Source organism: Camelus bactrianus, chromosome 27 (genome assembly GCF_048773025.1).
Source record: "Camelus bactrianus isolate YW-2024 breed Bactrian camel chromosome 27, ASM4877302v1, whole genome shotgun sequence".
NCBI classification, from domain to species: Eukaryota; Metazoa; Chordata; class Mammalia; order Artiodactyla; family Camelidae; genus Camelus; species Camelus bactrianus.
In genome coordinates, this window is record NC_133565.1 from 37,088,804 (window position 1) to 37,110,822 (window position 22,019).

The 22,019-nt window shown below is 53.7% G+C and overlaps 1 protein-coding gene and 2 long non-coding RNA genes across 3 annotated transcripts in view; 2 read left to right on the plus strand and 1 right to left on the minus strand.

The window, feature by feature from the left end:
- The window catches only part of ITGA11 (integrin subunit alpha 11), a 117,177-nt gene that overhangs the window by 20,036 nt on the left and 75,122 nt on the right, over positions 1-22,019 (plus strand). The window contains exon 2 of the mRNA XM_074354180.1: positions 8,968-9,079. Within this exon, the coding sequence (XP_074210281.1) occupies positions 8,968-9,079 (112 nt within the window). The remainder of the gene's footprint in view (positions 1-8,967; positions 9,080-22,019) is intronic.
- LOC141575275 (uncharacterized) lies at positions 11,458-19,239 on the minus strand. The gene is made up of 2 exons (XR_012502742.1): positions 19,118-19,239; positions 11,458-16,171 (listed from the first exon to the last, which is right to left on the minus strand). It is a non-coding gene; the product is annotated as an uncharacterized LOC141575275 (long non-coding RNA).
- On the plus strand, positions 16,164-21,921 carry LOC141575274 (uncharacterized). Its single transcript, XR_012502741.1, has 2 exons — positions 16,164-17,613; positions 19,127-21,921. It is a non-coding gene; the product is annotated as an uncharacterized LOC141575274 (long non-coding RNA).

Consider the following 22,019-nt stretch of genomic DNA (forward strand, 5'->3'; position numbering starts at 1 on the left):
TTGGGGAAGGAATGGCACAAGAACACGGCCCGGTGACTGGGGAGGGCTGGAGTCCCCTCTAAATGTGCCCTGCCAGCTAGGAGACCCGGGTCCTGCAGGTAACCTTCCTGAGCCTCCGCTTCCCCAAGCCTGCTCTTTGTGTGTGTTGACTTTCCGCTTGCCGAGCGCCTCGTTTGTAACTCTAGGCACCAAGGGGTGCAGGTGCAGGACGCGGTGTGGCTGCGTCCCCAGGACTCCCCACCCCACGTGAGGAGGGTTGGGTCAGCAGGCAGGACAGGGAGAGGCGCAGGGTGGGGGCCATGAGGTAGGTCAGTGGGCAGGGCGAGTGGGACGTGTGCTGGCCCCCGACAGGCGGGAGTGGGCTGGGGACAGACAGTGCGGAGGGAACTGCCCTGGAGGAGGGGGGAGGCAGGGCGCCCTCTGTGTAGACAGCATGAGATGGGCTTCCTCGAGACTCAGCTCAAGTGCAACCGAGCACTCGTCCAGCCGTGACGATCCCCCCTCATCACACGTGCGGAAGCTTTCTGATTCTAATGTGTTCTCTTCACACGTTTAACATTCAGGGGACGTCAGAGTCCACGCTGATGCGGGCCCTTCCTCCCGGGAGGGTGGACGTGTGCCCACAGTCCCCACAGCACAGCCGGCACGCCCTGAGGCACGCGCTGCTGGGAGCCTCAGCGGGTGGGGCCAGGGACGCGCCGGCTCCCAGATGAGATCACTTCCTTGGGACTCCCCTAGGAGACAAGCACTGTACTCACTCCGTGGGGAGGGCCGACACCTTTCCATGGAAGCCTCGCAATAATTCCCTTTCTCTTTCTCCTCCGTCCGGTCTGGGGGTAGAGCTGGTCCTTCAGACGGAAGGCACCTCCCTCCCCCGAACCCTGCTCTCTGGACTCCAGTGGGGAGACACCTTCCCCCTGTCGTTACCCCCTCGCCACCCCACTCTCTCTGGCTGACGCACACACACGCGCGCACACACACACGCACACACACCAGGCACCCCCAGTGAGTCGTGTTTTGAGCTGCACGAAACCAGGGAGCCGAGGATACGAGACTCCATCCAGAGGTAAGTTCCTCTCCTGCTGCTTCAGGGAGGAGGGACGGAGGAGGAAGGGCCGTGGTGGCTGGTGATGCTCTCGCCCGGAGGAACTTGAAGGAGGGTGTGTTCCGCGGTGTTTCTTTCTGAGGAAAAGGCCTGGGGTGGTGACCAGTTAGCAGAGAGACGCGAAGCCGCATCCAGAAGGGCAGTCGTTTGTAAAGAAGTGAGATGCTCATTAGAGAAGCCAGGAGCCAGGGGGCTTTGGAAGAGCAAAGAGGTGGGACTGGTCCCGTTCCTGGGGAGACCAAGGGTGGGCAAGCCTGCTCTAAAGCACAGGGGGCCGCAGGGGCTGCAGGGGGAGTCAGCTGGGTGTCACCAGACCTAATCCCACCCGATCACAGCCACCATTCCAGCAGCAGGGCGGTACCAGCTCAGGGCTGGGCCACTGTGGGGCAGGCGGGAGGCTGTGACAGCTCTCCTGCGTAAACGGCTTGAAGCTGAGGGGCACTTGTATTGGACCCAAGGTTAGAGCAGACCCCAGTCCCGGAAGCTACCCTGACAGAGACCTGCGGAGGCAGCGGCCATCTGCTTGCCCGCCTGGGGTGCCGAGTGCTAACCTGCCTACTCCCCCCTCTGAAGGGAGGTAACTTGGGAATAAACCCCGAGGAGAAGGGTCGTGCAGGCTCGGAGCACCCTGAGCGCGAAGGGTCTAGGCCACCATTTGCTGCAGTGGAGACTGAGGCCTGGCTAGAAGTATCTTGTTCAAGGTTCAGCCAGTCAGTGTCAGAACCCAGGGGACGACCCAGGGCTCCTGGTGCCCAGCCCAGTTCTGCTCAGCACAGCAGTCCTAGCTCTCAGGACGTGGGCATTCTATTCCCAAGCTCCCTTTCCTGAGCCCTAGAACCAGCTGTCCTCAAGTCAGGAGTCCATCCTCTGGCCTTTGACCTTGGCAGTGGTCCTCCAGCCACTCCTCCTGACCTAAGGGATCACGGCTTCCACGCCTAGAAGATCCCAGGGGGAGAGAAGCCTTGGTCATCCCAAGCCCGCCTAGCCGTGTACTCAGGGAGTCAGTGCCAGCCCCCTGGTGGCCTCAGTTTTTGAAAGAAGAGGGCTGTGAAGGGTATCATGGTGCCCCCTGCCCACTTGCTCTAAATATCCTCGCTGAGGTTTTGGGGCAAGGCTGGGCTTTCTTGGAAAGGTGACCACATTGCCTGGATCCCCACCAAGGCCTTCATCCTTGTCAGCTGAAATAAATGCGCAGCCTAAAAGTTGAGTTATGTTTTATTTGGTGAGTGGACTCGAGCTGGGAGGACGGCCTCTCAGATCTCACCCTGAGGGGCTGCTCCGAAGAGGTAGGGGAGGAGCTAGGATATATAGGAGCTTTACAGCAAAGAGCAGGGAGTTGGAACAATGAAAGATTACTTGTTATCCAAAGAAAAGCAGGCATCTCATGTTAAAAAATTTAGTGCTTTTCTATGTATGGGAGGAAGCAAACATTTGGGCTCAATGAATTCATTCCTTTGACAAGCACCTGGCTATCTAGGGCCAGTGTCCTGTCCTTTCTTATTCTGAGTCCACTCAGAGGGCACCACTGTGAGTGGCTGCAGAGGCCGGGCTGCAGGCCTGTCTTCACTGCGGGGTGGCGGCATAAGCTGATGACTTGATGGCTTCAGCATTCTTTGCTTACTGATATGGTTTGCAGTATTTTTCGTTCACATCCCTCTGACATCTGGGTGTGCCCAGAAGCCACAGCCAGGAAAGCGGGCCCTGGGGCCAGGTCTCCACAGCTCAGGCAAGGGAAGAGGGAGCTGCGGCCTGGATAATGCAGAGCATTTGGTGGCAGTTCTCGTCAGTCCTTCCCTTTGGCTTAGGAATGCAAAAATACGATCACTTTTGCCTGGAGAGTTCCCTTCAGCCAGCGTTAAGAGGAGCTTGCCTTCCTCCGCACTGCCTGGCCTCCGATTCTAAATTTTTGTGGAGACTCAAGACAGACACTTGCAGGCCGACAACCGGGAGCTGGCTGTGCGTCTGCTGGAGAACCTCCCTGACGTGTGCCTTAGTAGCAGAGAGCTGGACCCTCTTGTTTGACAGCTGGGGACAGGGCCAGAGAGGCGGGGTGGCTCTCTGTGGACACAAGACCAAGTTAGTTGCAAAGCTGAGATTAGAACGCAGATCACCCTGCCCTGGTCCAACCTTCTCTTGTTTCACTTTGGGCTCTGGGGACGTGCAGATGTGTCTGTTGGCTCCCTGTGTGGCTGCAGACGCTGAAGACCACAAGTCATGTCTTACCTGACTTGGTGTCCCCACTACCCAGCATGGAACTGGGTGCACCATAGCCCCAAGTAGACGTGTGTGCAGTTGAAGGACTGTAAAGGAGGGTTATGTGGAGGGAGTGGTGGTGACTCAAGATGGGTGTGGAGAAAAGCTGGTGACCTTGGACAAGTCCCCGCACCTCTCCTAGCCTTAGTTCTCTCACTGATAACAAGGGTCTTAAATCCCATCAAGTGGTTCTCAAATTATGTTCCAGGGCACCCTAGGGTTACAGGAAGTGTCTTAGGACTTCACTGCAGGTAGGGAGTTACTCCTTGTCCCGTATCCCTAACCCCAACCTCAGCTTCCGGTATCTGCTGTCCATTGTGTAGATTTTGTTTCAAGAAGGTAGGATTCACTGCAGAACAAAGTTTGGAGACCACCAGACTATTTGATCTCTAAGATCCCTGTTGGCTCTTAAAAATAAAACCCTAAGTTACCCTTCCCTGATGATATATTTGCTGCACATCATTTTTAACCCAGTGGGAGACTGGGGAAGGAGAGGTTTCGTGTCTCCTGGCTACAGGGAGGAGAGGAACTGGGGTACAAGAGGGCCGCAGGGAGGAGAGGGACTGGGGTGCAGGAGGCCTCAGGCTCTGCTGCTGCGCGGGGCCTGCCCAGAGCCTGGAATCGGTGCTAGAGGTCTGTCTGTGCGCCTGCTGTCCCTTGTCTGCCATGCCTGCGTCCTGACGAGGCAGGACGGCCCAGCCCTAGGGCTCGGTGCGTGGCTCAGGCAGGAGAGGTCATGGCCTGCTCGCTTGCTAGACCACACTGCTCCCTAACAGGATAGGTCCAGGCCTCCCCATGAGCTCTTGAGAAGGGGATTGCTGGGTTACTGCCCAGAAGCCATCATTCCTGTAGCCGTGTGATTGTTCCTCTTCCTCCCTGATTGTCCGTCATTTAAGAGCTAGACTGAATCAGTTACCAACTGCTACAGTAATGCCATGTAACAAATAACCCCTCCCAAATATGAGCGACACACAGTAGTTATTCAGTTCGTGTGACTGCATCAGCAGGATGCAGTGGGATGCCCCCTGACCTGCTGGTCCCGTGGGGCTTGCTCCTGCATCTGGGGGTGGCTCACCTCAGCGGGGTGGGCTAGGGTGGCTCAGCGCCAAACGTCTCTCATCCTTCCCTGGGGTCCGTGCGCCAGCCTGAGCGAAAGTTCTCACACTGATGGTTGAAGTGCAAGTCGGCGAGCAGAAACAGACAAGGCCTCCTGGACAGAACCTGGGGCCTGATGCGGCCCAGCCCAGCGTCAGTGGGGATGCTTCACGGTCCTTGCTTGCCGTTGTTAGACAGAGCTGAGTCTTCTACTTGAGTTCAACACATTGTCCCCAGCCCTGCAGCAGCGATGAGAGAAATGAAAGACTGTGCTTTCTCCATGCCTGGCCTCGCCCTCGGGGAGCCTGGCAGGAAGGCAGGAGGACCCGGGCGGTCCCTGGACCGTTGGCCCAGGCAGGCTGTTGTCTTCTTTGCTGGCCCGCTGATCGCACTGGGAATTCCTGCCTGTCACCCTGGGCCACCTCACCGGTCCCTGCGCCGCACCCTTCAAGGCCAGACATAGCTCCAGAAGCTTCCTGACACCCCACCACAGCCTCCTCCTCCCAGCTCCGCACCCTCGTGACTGCTGCACAGTCTCCCAGGCCACGCCCCCACACTGGCAGGGTCCCTCCTGTCTTCTTGTCTTGCTTGCCCCCAGCAGTGTTGGAGGCCAGCCCCTGGCTCAGTGCTGGATCCAGCAGTGACCACAGAGACTCCATCGTGCCCTCATGGAGCCACTGTCCTGAAGGGGAGATGGTACTCATCAAATGGTCACACCTGTTGTGTATAATTAACTGAAAAGGAAAGGAGGCGTCCTGGGTCACCTGTTAGAGAGTACAGGGGTGATGAGGTCATTAGGCAAGATCTGATGTAATGGGGGGTGGGGGCAGGGAGGCTTCCTGGGGAGGGAGGAAGGATAGGACCTTCGTGCTGAGACCTGAATGTGGTAGGAAGTTCCTCAGAGAGGCTCAGGCAGAGGAAACGGCACATGCAAAGGCCCCAAGATGGGAGGAAGCAAGCCAGGTGCCCCCAGGGAGCAGAAGGAGGCCCTGGCACCTGGACTGCAGGGAGCCAGAGGGAAACTTGACAAGACAGGCTGGGAGGCTCGGAGGGGCCTGGGGCCACGTGGAGACTTGGGGAACTGGTGGCAGCAGTGCGGGTGGGGCTGGGGCAGGGGGGAGCCGCATAGCGTGGCGCCAAACGGAGGCTCCTCAAACTCGAAGGCACGTGGGGCGGCCGCGTTGAACAGGCGCGCCAGCCAGCGTGCCTGGGCGTTCGGGACTGTGCCCGCCCCACCTGGCGACAGGGCGGCGGCCTCCGCCTTCGCCTGGAGTGGTAGGTTTGAGACCGAGCGATGCTCAGGCTCCATGCTGTGGTTTTGGTGCCGTCCTGGGACTGGTAGATGCTGTTACAAAAGACAGATAAGGTTCTAGACAGGGACTTTGGCCACGGTCCACAGGAGCGCAGCCCAGGAAGTGTGGCTTTCCGCCTCCGTCATCAGCACGGAGGACGGAGAAGTGGCGGGCACCCACCCAGGCCCTGGTGCCTCTGCCGTCGGCTTGTTGACTCTCATCAGAAACAGCTTTGTTTTGTTTTGCTGGTGTTCGGGGTTCGTCAGTCTCCAAGAAGGGTACGTTCCCCAGGCATGAGAGCCACCCGCCATCGGGGGGAGCCAAGGTCAGCGTGTCAGTTGACCACACTTTTAGGAAGTCCACTCTCTGTTTGGTTTGGTCATAAGTGAATGCCGACTCAGGGAAGAAGCCAGCACTTTGTAACTTAAAGTCCCAGTCCTGAGAGCTTTTGTCCCCTTCCCTGTGGCCAGATCCCCTGTCCCCAGGGAGTCGGGTGAGGGCGCTGGGGCGGGACTGGTCCTAGCGGAGCCCCCTGGGTGAGGGAGGAGCCTGCTTGCTCTCCTGGGTGCTGCTCCCAGCCACACCCACAGGCGGGGGTGGGGGTGGGGGTGGGGGTGGGGGGGTGAGGGGCCTGCGGCAAGAGGGAAGATCCCTTTCTCTGAAAGGAGTGTTCCCCGCCCCTGGCGGGGCCTCCTAGACAGGCTGCTCTCCCAGTGGTCACGCGGCACCCCAGTGCCCCCAGACTGCCTGCTCATGGACCTGCACTAATCTCCTCCCAGCTGAGTGATTGGGGGTAAATTGCTTAACCTCTCAGAGGTTTATAGTAATGTCTGTCTCACAGGGTTGGTGTGAGATTTAACTAATTAATACAAAGTTAATGATCAGATCCCGGGAACAGTGCCTGGAACATGCCAGTGCTGCCCAGGGAATGTTTTTCGTCCTTCTCTTTGCTGAGGGGAGACAGCATCGCAGCCAAATGCGGGGTCGTCGTCTCTAACCAGTTAGCTGATATCTGTTGACCGCTACCAGGTGGATCTTTATTTGAGTCACTAAGGACGCAAGAGTGAGGAGACAGCTGTGCCTCTGGGCACTTAGAGGACACAAGAATGTTATGGAGTATCATCCGTGTGACAATAAGCCGATAAGTGTGTAGCAAGTCAGTGATAAGTGCCATGTGAAGAGTAAAGAAGTTATGGGGGGTGAGAGTGACATGGTGTCCCGGTGACGGACAAGGTGGCGTTGAGACAGAGACACTGAGGACTTGAGGGACTGAGCCCTGCGGGAACCCAGGAAGGGGCGTCCCAGCAAAGACGTGGAGTGGAGGAGGGGGTCCGGCACAGCTAGGAGCAGTGAGGGGGCGGTGTGGCTGGAGGGGAGGACGGGGAGGGAGGGGCAGAGGGAATAGGGCGGGGCTCACGCAGGGCCTTGCAGGTGAAGTTTGGCTTGACTGTGAGTGGGAGGGAGTATGGAGCTAAGGAGTGACAGGATGTGGCAGGTCCTGGAGGGGTGCTTCTGGCTGTGTCTGCACAAGAGGCACTGATGGTGAAGAAGTCCCCAGAGACACAGTTTATGGCCTCGGCTTCACTAGCACTCACCCTCTGCGGGCCTGGGAGTGGCTGGTGGGTCTGGACTTGCCGACTGCCCAGCATCCCGTCCTCTTGTTCAGGACCACCTCCCTCTGCTGGGTTCAGATGCAGGAAGGGGAGGGCCAGGGATTGCCAGGGGACATCTCCGGGGGCACCAGCGAGCCAGAAAGAGTGTTGCCCCCAGGCGGGGAAAGTGCGTGTGCCTGTGTGTGCAGACGCGAGTTGGAGTCTGTGCGGGCAGGCGTGCCTGCCCGTGTGCCTCTCCGGGAGCGTGTGCACACGTGTGTGCATGTGCGTGTCCGTTCGTAGGACAGAGCTGGCGAGCGTGCTCCTCATCTGCACTGCACTTCCTTTTGACCCCTCCGTCACCTCCCAGCTCTGCACAGGGGACCCTGGTGTCTCTCTTCTCTGTGACACGACCTCATCAGCCAAGGACCTGTGCTCCTCCCCCCCGCTGTGTCCACTCGACCAGGCCCCCTTCCCCAAGGACGCCTGCTGCTAAGCAGTCTGATACGCCCATTCGTGGGCTGGGCTTTGTAAATAAGGCAGTCGTGGTTAACATTCCCTCCTTCCCCACCCTCGCTGAGTGCACGTGGCAGATTCGCAGTCCTGGAGGCAGGGTTGGCAGCCACATAGCCACTTGCCCCGTCCTCTCCCGTGTCCCCAGCAGGCACTGCTGCTCACTGATCACACTGGTCTTGCCCACTGAGCCCATACTTGACCTCAGGATCTTTCCTAACTCAGCACTCCAGACAGCACTAACAGGCAGTGGTTAAGCTAAGTGGGATCTAACGTGCCTAACACCCTAATCTGAGGTGTTCTGGTGTCACCTCTGAGGACTAACTCTGTGACTCTGATGATGGAACTTTTGGCCACTGTATCCATTTGCTGAGCAAAAAGGAAGCATAGAAGGAAGAAACTCACTGTTTCTGTACCAGAGGCCTTAATCACAGTGCCCCAAGGCTCTCCACCAGGTGGAAATGGTTAATTGACATGTGACTTGACCACACAGGGGAGACCTTGGGGGCCAGGGTGAAAGGGTTACAGGACTTTCTGCTTTGCCTCGGCCGCCCCAGCCAAGCTGTGGTCCCAGCTGAAGCCAGGCGGAGCTTTGCAGATGGGTTCAGAAGGAGGTGGTCAGCCAGGACCCCAGACTTGGGGGTGGGATGGGAGACGTGGGAAGTCAGCTCCCCAGCCCTTTAGCTGGCAGAGGTAAGAGAAGAGAGAAGGAGAGGGAGGAGGAGGAGACGAGGGAAAAGAGAGAGAAAAGCAAACAGTAATGGAAGAGGAGACCAGCAGAAGCTAGAGGCAGCAAAGGAGGAAGGAGGGGACTGCCTCTTCCCCGGGAGACTGGGACTTCTCTCAGGGAGGGACTGGGGCTTTCCGCTCGCACCTGTCTGGTCTCTCTAAGAGAGTGTTTTAGACCTATGCCTCCCCCATCAGATTGGCTTCCCCAGGGCAGGGCTGGCCTTTCCCATCAGAGTGATGGCTCCCCCAACAGGGACTACGTCATCCAACCTGGGGACTCCCCAAGGATAGAGGAACATCCTCTGCCACAGCCGAGACCCTCCGATATAGGTGACTGGCCAGTGGGCCGGAGCTCCGCCTGCCTGACTCCTCTCCTCTCCCCTCCCAGGGCTCGTGGACACCTTCAACGTGGACACCAGGAAGCCCCGCGTCATCCCTGGCTCCCGGGCCTCCTTCTTCGGCTACACGGTGCAGCAGCATGAAATCAGCGGCAAGAAGTGGTGAGTGAGAGCTACTGCCCCCCCAGCCCTGCGCCCCCCAGCCCTCCATCGGCTGCTCGCATTGGCCCTCACACGCAGACGCCCCTCTTCCCAGGGGCTTGACTTCTTGTCCTGGCAGGTCAGGGGCTGCCTAGGATCTGCCATCTGTGAAATCTTGAGCCTCGATCTTCTCATCTGAGAAATGGGAACACCCCTCCTCCTCTGGCAGCACAGGTGGCAGGCACTGAGAACCAGTAGTCACTCTCCCATCCCTTCTCGGGGCCTCAGGGTCTCATCAGTGAGAGCAGTGCCTCTGGTCCTGGCTTCTCGGAGAGCCGTTGAGGGGTGTCTCTCAGGGGATGGGTGTGAGTGTGCTCAAAGCTAAAACACAGGCACCGTGAGGCAAAGGGAAGTGAGGACAAGACTGAGAGGGGGTGAGGGCCAGAAAGATCCCTCTGGACCCCTCTGGGGTGGGGGGTAGTCAAGACGAGAGAAGGGTCTGCCTCCGATTTTCTAAAATAACTTTGGGTTACATTTTGCATATTATATAATGTACTCATTTCAAGGGTACAATTCAGTGATGTTTAAACTTTTTGTTTCTTATTATTTTTTAAATTGAAGTCTAGTTGGTTTACAACGTTGTGCTAATTTCTGGGGTATAGCACAGTGATTTAGTTTTACATATATATTCCTTTTCATACTCTTTTTCATTACAGGCTATTACAAGATGTTGAATATAGTTCCTTGTACTATACAGCAGGACCTTTTGTTTCAGTGATTTTTTAAAAAATACATTTACCAGGCTGTGCAGCCATTCCTACGAATCGGTTTTAGAGCATTTTCACCCCCCGTACGAGCCCTCCTGCACGTGTGCTGATAGCCACTGCTCTCCTCCACCGGTTGGCTTTACCTGGCAGGGGCAAGGCCTCCCTTCCTTCCTGAGATGGAGAGGCTGCTTGGCCCTCTTGGAAGCCCTTGCCAAGTCAAGGGGCCACGTGGTCACTGGCCACGGGTCCTACCTTTCCGCTTCCCACTGTGGCTTCCGCCTTCTCCTCTGCTTCCCTGCCTCCTTTCCTGCCCTCCACACGCTACCAGGTTGCAGAATTTCTGTTTTCCAGTTCTCCAGACCTTCTCTGCACCCACGGTTCCCTCCGCCCATGCTGACCTCTCCTGCCTTCCCCATGCGCCCTATCACTCCAGTCTGGCTAATTCTCTCATGGATTTTTTTGTAAAGAAATACCTTCCTTATTATCTTTCCATCAGGGTAGAACTTAGATACAGTGAAGTGGAGACATCATACGGGTTCGGCTCAGTGAACTTTTATGCATGTATATGCCCACAGGATCACTTCCCAGAAAGTGGTATAGGACGTGGCCAGCTCCCCCCGAAAGTTCCTCTGTGCCCTTCCAGACTCCTATCACCACAGATTCATTTTGTTGTTTTTGAACTTCATATAGGTGATATCACACAGTAAGTCCTCCTTTGTACCTGACCTGTTTTACTCAGCATTTATGTCTTTGAGGTTTAACATATTGTTAACTGTTTCGTACCTGATGCTTTTTCACTGGTGTGTAACATTCCACTGCAGCAATGCACCACAACTGGTGTATTCATTCTACCATTGATGGGTCTTTGGATTGTTTCCATTTCTGGCTATTTCAAATAGAGATGCTGTCAACATTCTTACACGTGTCTTCTGATGAACATATGCACTCATTTTTATAGGTATGGACTCAGGAATAGAATCGCTGAGATAAAGGGTAGGTGTACGTTTAGCTTTCGTAGGATCTGCCAACATTTTTTCCAAAACAGTTTACCAATTTAAACTCTCTCTAGCAACATAAGAGCGCTCCAGCTGCTTCCCACCCTCACTAGCACTTGGTGTTACCAGTCTTACTAATTTTAGCCGTGCTGGTGGTATGTGGTAGTATCTCACTGGAGGTTTAATTTGCATTTTGCTAATGACTAATGATGTCGAGCAGCTTTCTGTGAATTTATCGGCCATTTTGGTGTCCTGTTTTGTGAAGGGTTTGATGGAGTCTTTTGCCCATTTAAAAAATTATGTTGTGTATCTTTTTCTTATCGATCTATAGGACTTTAAAAGTATATTCTATATACAAATCCTTTGTCAGAGAAAAATCATTGCGAAGAACTTCTTCCAGTCTGTAGCTTGCCTCTTCATTCTCTTAGTGGTATCTTTTCATGAACAGAAATTCTTAGCTTTAATAAACTCTGATGTATCTGTCTTCTTTATGGTTAGTGTGTCTTGTGTCCCATTTAAGAAATTGTTGGCTCTCCCAAGATCGTGAAGATGTTCTCCTCCAGCAGTTTGATGCTCTTGCTTTTTCACTTAAGTCAGTAATTCATCTCAAATTAATTTTTGTGTGAGATGTGAGATAAAGTTCAAAGGTTTTTTTTTTTTTTTTTTTTTTTTTTTTTTTTTTTTTAATGTGGGTGGCCAGTTGATCTGGGACCATTTGTAAAAAGACTATTACCTCACTGAATTGTAGTGTTGTCTTTGGTGAAAATCAGGTGACCCTGTATGTATGGGTCTATTTCTAGCCTCTGTTCTAGTCCATAGAAGAGAAAGCTGCCTTGGTTACTGTAGCTTCAAAGTAAGTCTTGAATTTAGTATGAGTTCTCCATATCTGTTCTTCTTTGACAAGATTGTTTGGCTATCCTGGATCTTCTGTATTTCCTTATGAATTTTAGAACCAGCTTGTCAATTTCCCTTAATCAAACTTGCTGAGATTTTGATTGGGATTACATTGAATCTATAGAGCAAGTTGAACTGGAAGAAATGAAATCTTAGTAATATTGAGTCTATTGACTAAACTTCAATTTTGAAAAATTGAGTCCTCCAAACCATGAACATATATATTCCTCCATTTATTTAATTTTTTTAAATTTCAAAAATTTTCGAAGCAATAGTGCTTTGAAATTTTCAGTATAAAATTCTTGCATATATTCTATTACATTAATTTCTAGGTGCTTGATATTTTATGCTGATTAAAATAGAATGTTCTTATTTCATTTTCCACTTTTTCCTAGTATAAAAAATACGAATTATTTTTGTGTATTTATATTATATCCAGGAACTTTACTAAATTCATCTATTATTTCAAATAGTTTGCTTGTAGATTCTTTTGAATTTTGTATACAAGCAGATCATCTGAAATAATTATAGTTTTATTTCTTGTTTTCCAGTCTTCATAGCTGGTGTTTCATTTTTTTCACCTAATTGCAATAGCCAGGACCTTCAGTACAAAGTTAAATAAAAGTTGTTATACTGAATGTGCTTTTCTTATTTCTCTTATTGGAGGGAAAAATTTCAATCTTTGACAATTAACTAAGATGTTAACTGTAGTTTATTCATTTGTTTACTGTAGATACCTTCAGATTAAGGAAGTTTTTTTCCTATTCCTAGCCCTCTGAGAGGTGTGTGTGTATGTGTATGTAAATTGGTATTGAATTTTACCAGATGCTTTTTCTGCAAAGATTGAGATGTTATATGATCTCCTTTATTATGTTAATATTGTTAATTATACTCATTGATTTTTTTGAATATTAAAGCAGTATGTATGCCTGAGAGAGACTTCACTTGGTCGTCATGTATTCATATATGTATGTATAGGATATATATATGTATAGGATTTTATTCATTAGTGTGTTCTCAGGAACTTTGTCTCTATGTGCCTGAGGTGTATTACCCAGATAAATGCATCCAATGTGATCTTTATTTATTTTACAACTCATGAATTTCCATTTCATTCTTTTTTTACAGACTATAATTCTACTAGAATAATCTATATTTCTCCCATTTACCCATCTTTTACTCCATTTTAAAAAGCATATTAATCAAAGGGGGAGGATATGCTCAGTGGTGGAGCACATGCATAGCGTGCACAGGGTCCTGGGTTCAGTCCCCTGTTCCTCTGTTAAAAAAAAAATAAATAAATAAACCTAATTAACTCCCCCCCGCCAAAAAAAAAAAAAAAGCATATTAACCATAGTTGTTTTGAAGTCCTTCTCGGCTGACTCCAGTATCTCGATCATCTCTGGGTCTGCTTCTAATGATTGTTTTACCTTATGGTTGTCAATGACTTTCTTTCTGACTCTTTGTCTGTTTTATTTCATTCATTCATTCTATGCTGAACATTGTGAATAGTACACGGCACAGGCTGTAGACTATCACTTTCCTTTAAATAATGCTACTTTTTTAAAAGTTTTAATTTTTAGTTGTAGTGAAATACACGTAACAGAAAATTTACCGTCGTAACTATTTTTAGGTGTACAATCCTGTAGTGTATTATTTTATGATAGTAAACAGTACCGCTCTCATTGCTTCTCAGAGAGGAGAAACCATTGGGGCTTGGTGTGCCTGTGTTCACAGGAGTCCACAGGAGGTCTGGTCCCCAGGAGGCTGTGTTCTGTGCTGGCCGGGGCCCCACAGGGTGTGTTTGCTGCCCTGGAATCAAGGCAGAAAGAGTCAGCCTGATTTTGGCCGGATGAGGAAACGGCTTCCTTCACCCTTGCTACCTACTCACCCCGGGCACTGTACGAAAGGCTGGTTTGGCTGATGGAGGGTGAGAATGGGTTAGGCTCCTGAGGCCTGGAGCCCCAGCGCGGGTGAGGGTGCTGTGCGTGGTTACAGGGAGATGTGTGCCCGCGGTTGTGTAAACCACGTGGGATGGTGGTTCGCATCCAGCTCCTCCCGTGTGCCAGCTGCTGGGTGTGCTTGTCCTGTTTCAGCAGAGTGCTGAGTGGGGCACCTGCCGCCAGGCTCGGGCTACAGCGGGCTGGTTCCTCAAAGTGGTGGCATCTGGTTTCGTGGGGCATGGGCACCCCGTATCTTGTCATCACTGGGAAGCCAGGGCTGGGAGACCGATGCTTCAGAGACAGCGGCCCAGATCACTGCCCGTCCCAGACAGGTGAAAGCCAGCACTTGCTTTCTCCCAGAGCCGTGTCTGCTGGAAATAGAGCAGTAACAGTCCTCCCACCAAGTGCACACACGGTCTCCTTGCTGGTGCCCAGGCAGTACCCGCGGCATCTGCCCAGGAGTCAGGTGGACCAGGGGCTGGGGGGAGAGGCAGGGAGGGACGGCCCTGCCGGGCCCTGCCTCCTGGGCACTCCTGTTCTCTCTGCCTGGCCTAGCAGTGCTGCCCGCAGGAGTGTTCAGGTTAAATAATGCTACATTTTGTGCTGATAGGCAATTAAAATACTGGTGAAACCACCTGGATCTTACACAGCTTGGTTTGGGCCTTGGTTAGGGCAGGTGTCATCTAGCTGTGCCCTTACTCCTAGGGCATGGTCTTTACTCCTAGGGTGTGGAATTTTGGGGGGGTCTCGACTGAAAGCCCAAAGCATTCATTAGAATTTCTCTATTCTGACGGGGCAGGAACCCGCAAATCTCCCAACCACTGGGCAGCCTCTAAAACCTCTGCCCCCCATGGCTCTTCTCTGACAGGTTTCCCAGAAGCTCACACTGTGCAGGCACAGCTTAGGGGTCAGCCAAGGACCCTGAAGGAAGGTTTCAGCAGAGTTTCACGGGCTCCTTCCTGTGGCCCCCCCATTCTGCCCGCTCCCAGCAAATCCCAGTCGTCTTTGCCACCCCAGCTGCAATCGATCGCTGCCTCCCCCACCCAGCAGGACTGCCGCTCTCTGGACTGTGCCCCTGAGCTGCGGGGAAGGGGCCCTCACAGAGGAGCCTGGGTGCGTGCGGGCTTAGTTCCCGTGCCCCCCTTTTCCCACGTACTGAGCTCTGCGCTGATTCCGTCCAGAGCCTGAAGATAGTTGTTTCCTGTGTTTTATTTAGCTTTCACAGTTGTTTATAGCTGGGATTGAAAGTCATGTTCTTTTACCACCTTAAACATCACTTCTCTGGGAAACCGCTGACCACCCCCTCCCATCAGCAGATTAGTTGTCCCCACAGAACTCGGGGCTTTCCGCTCCACGACAGCGATCAGAATGGATAGTAATTGCCATTTCACTGTCTTTCTTCCTGACGTCAGGGGTATGCTCCCTGACAATTCACAGGTGCTCAAAAGAACATGCTTTGAAAGACTGAGTTAATGGTTTGGGCCTTTCTCAGCCAGCCCAGGAATAAAGCACGCAGCATCCATATATTCTGCCTGGTAGGAAGGGTTAAAGATTAAATGGAACTGACTTTTCCAAGACTGAATTTTTTCTACCAATATTTGTTTATTAAGCTTATGTTAATAAATTTTACTAGATTCTGCAAAGCACTGGTATGAGTAAGACATGGTTCCACTCTCAAATAGCTCACAGACCAGTTGAGGAGGCAACACTAATATCCTTGAAATAATTTAAAAACAATGCAAGACACAATGTGACAAACACAGCCTGGGTTAGTTACGCTCACCTTCGTGGGTTGCTTCTTCTGTGAGGGCGGCCTCACCTCCCAAGCCCTCTCCCCGACGGCCTCTTCCTGCCTTGTCTTGGAGTCACGTGGGCCCAGGCTCCACTCCCCATTGGACACTAGCCTCGTCTCCCACTAGCCTCTTGCTCACGGCAGAAGCTCAGCCTGTGGCTGGGGGGCTCCGGAAGGGCTTCCGAGGACGGGGGGGGGGGGGGCTTGAATGGGGTCTTGGGTTTAGTTGGGCCGAAGGGCGCAGTAGGATTGACTCGCGGCCGCTCTTGCCGATCTGAGAGCAGCTGGGGGCATGCTGGGGGAGGGCTGGCGTGCACTGCAGCCACTGGCCCAGCGTGTTTTCTGCCCCGACTGGGCCAAGGGAAACAGAGGCCTTGGAGACCCAGGGAGCTGCACCTCATGCAGGACAGATGGGCGCACACAGGGCCTTTCAGGAATCCCTGTCCTCACCTGTGTGGACCCCGCTGCACATCCTGCTTGGCTGCTTCCCTCTCTGCTTTCTCCCCAGCCCCTGTCTTTCCTGTCCTGCAGGCAGCATTCCAAGAGTTCTGTTCAGACAAAGGACCCTGTGGATGTTGGTCGTGGGAAAAGAGAAGTCTGGGGGACACTGGCTGGCAGTTGTGCGCAGGGAGGACTCCAGGGGTGCGTGTTGATCGATGTCCACATCAGGAAGAACCTCAGAGGAAGGGCAGGAGCAGGGGTTTGAAATCCAAAGACTGCACCTGGAGGAAGACCTTGGGAGAAGCTCATTCAGCCTCCTTGCACCTCTGTTTGCTCATACACAAAATGGCTATGAATTTACCTTTCTCAGGGTGCTAGGAAGGCTCAGATAATACCCCGGACTTGCATGTGTTTTGTAATCAGTAAAGCAGGAAATGGAGGACTGAGCGGCTTGCAGCCAGCAAGCACCAGACCTGCGGTCAGGCCTCTGGAGACTTGGTCCAGAGGCTCCCTCTGACCCAGGCTCTTCTCCCTCCTGGGTGTGGACCTGGCTTCCAGCGCTTAAGGTGGAGCTGGCACACCTGGGTCTGCATCTCCGGGGCCTGCAGCGGGGCCAGGGGATCTGTGTTCTAAAGAGCGCCAAGGAGACTCTGGCAGGGAGACTGGGGCCTCCTGAGGACCACCATCTCCACCGAGGGTAGGGAGATGCCAGCGGGTAACAACCTCACCCCCCAGGCCCTGCCCAAAAATCCAGGTCCCAACACTGCCACAGAGAAGGACCCACCAGCTGTGTCCCAGGGAGGTCAGGCCCCCATTCATCAGGCTGTGAGCCTCCTTTTTGTTTTCAGTTTTTATCTTTAAGGGACGAGTTTATTTTATTATTTTATTTTATTTTATTTTATTTTATTTTAGGGTTTTGTTTTTGGAGGTGGGTAGGTCCTTAGGTTTATTTATTTATTTATTTTAAGGGAGTACTGTACTGAGGGTCGAACCAGACCTCCTGCATGCAAAGCAGTCACTCTACCACTGAGCCTTGCCCTCCCCCACACCTGCCCCCAGCCTTTGAATGTTAAGTGCACCAGACCTAGATGCAAATGTGGGAGGGTGAGGGGACAGATCTAGTGGGGCTGCTGCTTTATTTTCTTAACCCTTCACCTCCTGCTGGCTGCGTTCCCAACTCAGAGCTCAATCTAAGCCAAACTGACTGTACACCAGTGCTGCAGGTGTCTTGAACAGTTTTCCACACGCCGCCTTGGTTTTAGCAACAATAACAACACTCACAGACGCACAAAAAGAAAAAGAGAAAACAAATTCCCTCGGGCCGAGTATTCTCCGCCCCTGCTCTTTAAGTCCTTGTGTGTTTTCAGGGAAGTTTCATCCACGTGACTCTAACACACGTACATTGAAATCGTTAAGTCGGTTAGTTTTTAAGACCATTTGATGTCCCAGAAGCCCTGGTGTAGGGTTTACAGAGGGCGTCTCTGAGCCTTTGGTCTGCTGGAGCAGGAAGCCTCCTGGTGCTGAGAACAAACAGAGCTGGGCCCCACAAACCTCGCACTTATCACTGAAGCTTTCACCCGGGAGAGAGAAGCCTCAGCTGTCAGCGAGGCAGAGCATTTCGCCACCTCCCCTCCCGGGTGTTGGGAAGCAGAGCCGGATCGCCTACTGGTTCCGAGAGGGGACCCCTGGGGACCTTAGTGGGCTTGGAGAACAGGAGGGCGTGGTGAGTTCCCCGGGCTACAGGCTCAGGCACATGAGCAACTTGTAAGGGAAGCAGGCTTGTCGCCACCTTACAGATGAGGCGGCCGAGACTCAGAGAGAGAGAGAGAGAGAGAGAGAGAGAGAGAGAACATGACCAGTAGCTGGCAGAGCCGGGTCTGGGACCCAGATCTCCTGAGGCCCAAGGCGGCACAGCGCAGAGGCAGCCCCGGGCCCGAGGCTGGCCAGGGAACAGTCGTCCACGGCGGGTCTCTCCCCACCAGCTACACTGCTGGCCCCACAAGAGCCGAGGCTGTGATGTCCCAGGACCCCTCACTAGGAGATTAACATAAAAATGCCGAACCCAGCCAGCAAGAGAGGACACATGCTCACAGAGCCCCAGTCCCCAAAGATAAATACCAAGACATGCAGACAGGACGGCAGGAGTTCATGCAGAGGGAGAGTGGATTTCTCATTCAGCAGGACTAGGTGGGGGACTGTTCCAGAGACTGGCTGCGGGGCTGGGGGCGGGGGCTACCACAGAGGTTCTTAAATACCAAAGACAGGGGATTGTATCTGGGAGGCAGTGGGGAGCCACTGAAGGTTTTAGAGCAGGAGAGTGGCTCACCAGAGTTCTAGTTTTTAGGGTGATCACTTTGGCTGCCATGTGGAGGATGGGCTTGCGGGAGGAGACCCTGGAGGGGAGAGTCTGGTGGGAAACTATAGACGTCTAGGTGAGTGGAGGGCCTCAGGGGTGGGGCTTGGAGGAAAGGGCCTGTTTTATGAGTGTCCGTAGTTCATTCATCCGTTCTTGAGAACCTGTGCTAGGTCCTGGGAATTCAGCAGTGAACAAAACTGAAAGTCCCTGTCCTGATGGGACTCCTCTTCTTCTAGAGGGGCAAGCCCCAGGATTGGTTTGCCCCTCATCTGTCAGATGGCCTTGCGTGCAATGGAGAAGCATTGGGCAGGAAGGGGGCCTAGGGAGCAGGGAGTGTGGGCGAGTGCTGCTGTCCTACACAGGCCACCAGGAAAGGACTTGGTGCTGCTGGGGCGACAGCGGTCAGAGCCCCGAAGGAGAGGGAGAGTCTGAGGCATCCGTGGGACTGGCCAGTGCAGAGGCCCTGGGGTGGGAAGGTGCTGAGATGTCCCAGGAGCAGGGAGTGTGGCTGGAGTAGAGTGAGCAGGGCAAGAATGAAAGGGCTCAAGGTCAGAGACGAACTGGGTGAAGGATGGCTGAGGACTTGTCTTGCTGACTAGGAAGATAGTGAGAAAGCAGAAAAGTAAAATCCAGCAACAGGAGAGAGACTTTGTGCTAACAGGTGACCTAAGTTTTGGCCCCACTGGTTGGAAGTATCCAAGGGTCATCTGAGTGCCCCGGGACAGCTGGCAGCCGGGGACTGGGGGCTTCAGCTTGAGGGGAGGTCAGGGCCGAGACTCTCAGATCTGTCCTAGAGGGCAGAGGAGGAAGGGGGGCTGCTCATCCCCAGCTGGGGAGGCGGGGTGCACCCTGAGGGCTCATCTGTGCGTACCTTTCCCAGGAGCAGCCCGAGGGGCCCAGCTCGGGAGCTTGCAGCTCCGGGCAAACTCACAGGCCTGGAGCCCTTGAGACGTAAGTCTCGCGGCGCATGTCCCCGCGCACGGAGGAAGCACAGAGTTCTGACGAGGACTCGTTGCAGCATTGGCAGTTTCCACTCACGCACTGGCTCTCAGGACTCGGCTGCATCAGAATCCGCTAGCACCGCCGGCCCACCTCCAGGGTTTCTGATTCCCGTTGCTCTGGGGTGGGACCGGGGAGTCTGCTCTTTGAACAAGTTCCCGGGTGGTGCTGGTGCTGCTGGAGACCACAGCCTGGAGATTCTGTTCTTGGTTTCTTAAGCTGGTGACAGCAGGCAGAAACAACATGACCTGAATTGTGTCGTGGTCCCCACGTATGGGGAAATGGGGAGGAGGGAGCCCGGGGACAGCTGGGGACGGCGGGAGCAGGGGTTGGGAGGACGGAAGAGGGCCTGCTCCTTCATCATCGCCATCCACCTGAAGGCGCTCCCGTCTCTCTTTGCTCTTCCCCTGCCTCCTCCCACTTTTAAGTTTTCTTTTTTCTTCTCTTTGCCTGTTTCCTCTTCCTGGTTTCTGCAACCATTACCCTGCGCCTTCTTCCTCAACTGTTCTTCCCCTCTGTCCCTTCAGCCCCGCCCCATCCCCATCCCTCCTCCCCTCCCGACTTCTCCGCTCCCCTCTGGGCTCCTGCTCCGGAGTCTCTGATGGAAATGGCGAGAGAGGGCTTTGGAGGGGAGGGTGGCCAAAGCCAAGGAGGCTGCCGGTCCCGGTACCTTGCTGGCCTCCTGGCTCCTGCACGGAGCTGCCGTGTGTTGTTAGTCTCGTGAGCCCGACTGCACCCTTGCGGGGAGAGCAAGGAGCCTGGCCCAGGCCGCCTAGCCTGAGGCACTGCCCTCAGGGTACCACCCAGCTTGTGCACAGAGGGACAGGGTAGTGAGAGGCAGGTCCTGGAAGCCAAGGGAAAGTGGAGAAAGGACTTCCAGACTGAGAAGGACGTTAGACTTGTGGGTCGCTACCAGAGCCTTGGTTTCCCCAGTTCCGGGGTGTCCTGATGGGAAACAGAGGCTTCTCTTGGGGAAAAGGGAGCATCTTAAACATAACTGTGTCTCCCTGTGCCATGGGAGGACAGACTTTGGTTTATCCAAACTCACAAGGAGTCCTAGACGGCCTCCCATCTTTTTGAAGGGTCCTTTTGGATTCCTTTGCAATAATTGAACTCAGAGTTTGTGTGGTCAGATGCTGAAGGGCCTGTGTGGTTGGGTGCCCTGTGGTGGGTGCCCTGCAGACAGACCTTGAGGCAGTGGGGAGGGAGACCCAGAAACCTGCTGGGCTTGGAAGCAAAGTGCAGCTCCTGCCAGCACCGCACACCACCTCCACCTCCTCTCACAGGCTTGGCGTCACACAGGATGGGTACCCTCAGTCTCTAAGCTGGCAAAGTTGGAAGGGACCTGCCTGACACAGATTCACCCCATCTCTCCCCAGAGGCCTCACTGAAGACGTGGTGTCTTCACACTCAGGACTATCTCCTTAGCCTGAAAAGAGGGTCACCTTTGCTGGGGACTTCAGGGGACCGTGATTCTCACAGGCAGAGGTGGGTTGGGAAGGCCCAGGAGGTGCAGGTGGACATGCAGTGAACATGGGTGGGGTTGGCCTCCAGGACTGCTCCCCCTGCCTGGGAGGGGTCTTAGAAATTATTTGGCCCCAATCCCTTACTTTACAAGCAAGGAAACAGAGGCCCAGAGATAGAAAGAGACTACAGCAGGGTCACCCTGAAAACCCAGGTCTCCCGACGCCCAGTCCAACATCGTTTCCACCTCCTGTGCGATTTCCACCTGGTGCGTGTGTGAAGACTGCCAAAGGGTCAGTTCTCCCACCATCCCGGGTCCCTTGTCTCCAGATCACTAGGTGACATCTGCTTAAACTAAACTCTGATTTGAGTGAGGCATGACTTCTCCTGCCGTGCCTTTATGTACTGACCTTCTCAGGTCACAAGTTGCATTTTCACTTGGCTCCTCCATATCTAAACCCAGAGGCCCACTGATGGTGGAAGTTGACTGGGAGGAAAGCCCTGAGGAGTAAATCCACAAAAACTGGCTAGGAAGCCCGGGCCAGGGGGATGCCCACAGGCCCTGCCATTCCCTCCTCTTCAGCCTCTCATCTGCAGCCCTTTTCTGCAAGGTTATAGCAATGTCAAGAGATGGGCACAGATCTTCTGCCTCAGCAGATAAGTGAAGGCGCCGGAGGGTGGCCCCCTTACTGCAGGAAAAGTCTAGGCTTTCAGAACCACACAACCCTGGGTTCCCCTCCTGGTTCAGCCGTTTTCCAAGCTGGGAACCTGAACACATGACATCCACTGCCTGGACCACAGTTTCTCCATCTGTAAAATGGGCATGATGATGCAAATTCCTGGGAGTTCTTAGAGGAAGAAAAAGGAGATGGTGTGTGGAGTGTCTACCATGGGTAGACGCTGGGTAAGCTGGTTCCCTGCACAGCCTCTTTTGCAAGAAAGGATACGGTGTCCCTGGGGGGTTTCCAGGAAAGGGCCCTGGGACCTGTTCTTTGGGCAGAATGACAGATCTTGTCCAAGTTGTCCCTCCTCCTCGGTGACGGTGCGTTATCAGGCCTGGCACAGCCTCGGCCATCGCTGCTGTGGAAACCTCGTTCAGGAACACCCTAAGCTCTTTTCCTGGCTTGGGCCCCCAGAGTGGGCTCCCCACACTGCAGGGCAGAAATGCCCTCTGCTGTTTTCTCTTGGAACAAATAAAATGCAGCACTGTGACTCATGCTGGTTAGAAAAGAAATCACTACAGAAGCAAAGCCCAGGACGAGATGAGCCCACCCAGCACACGCGCAGGAGGGAGGGAGGGAGGGGCACTG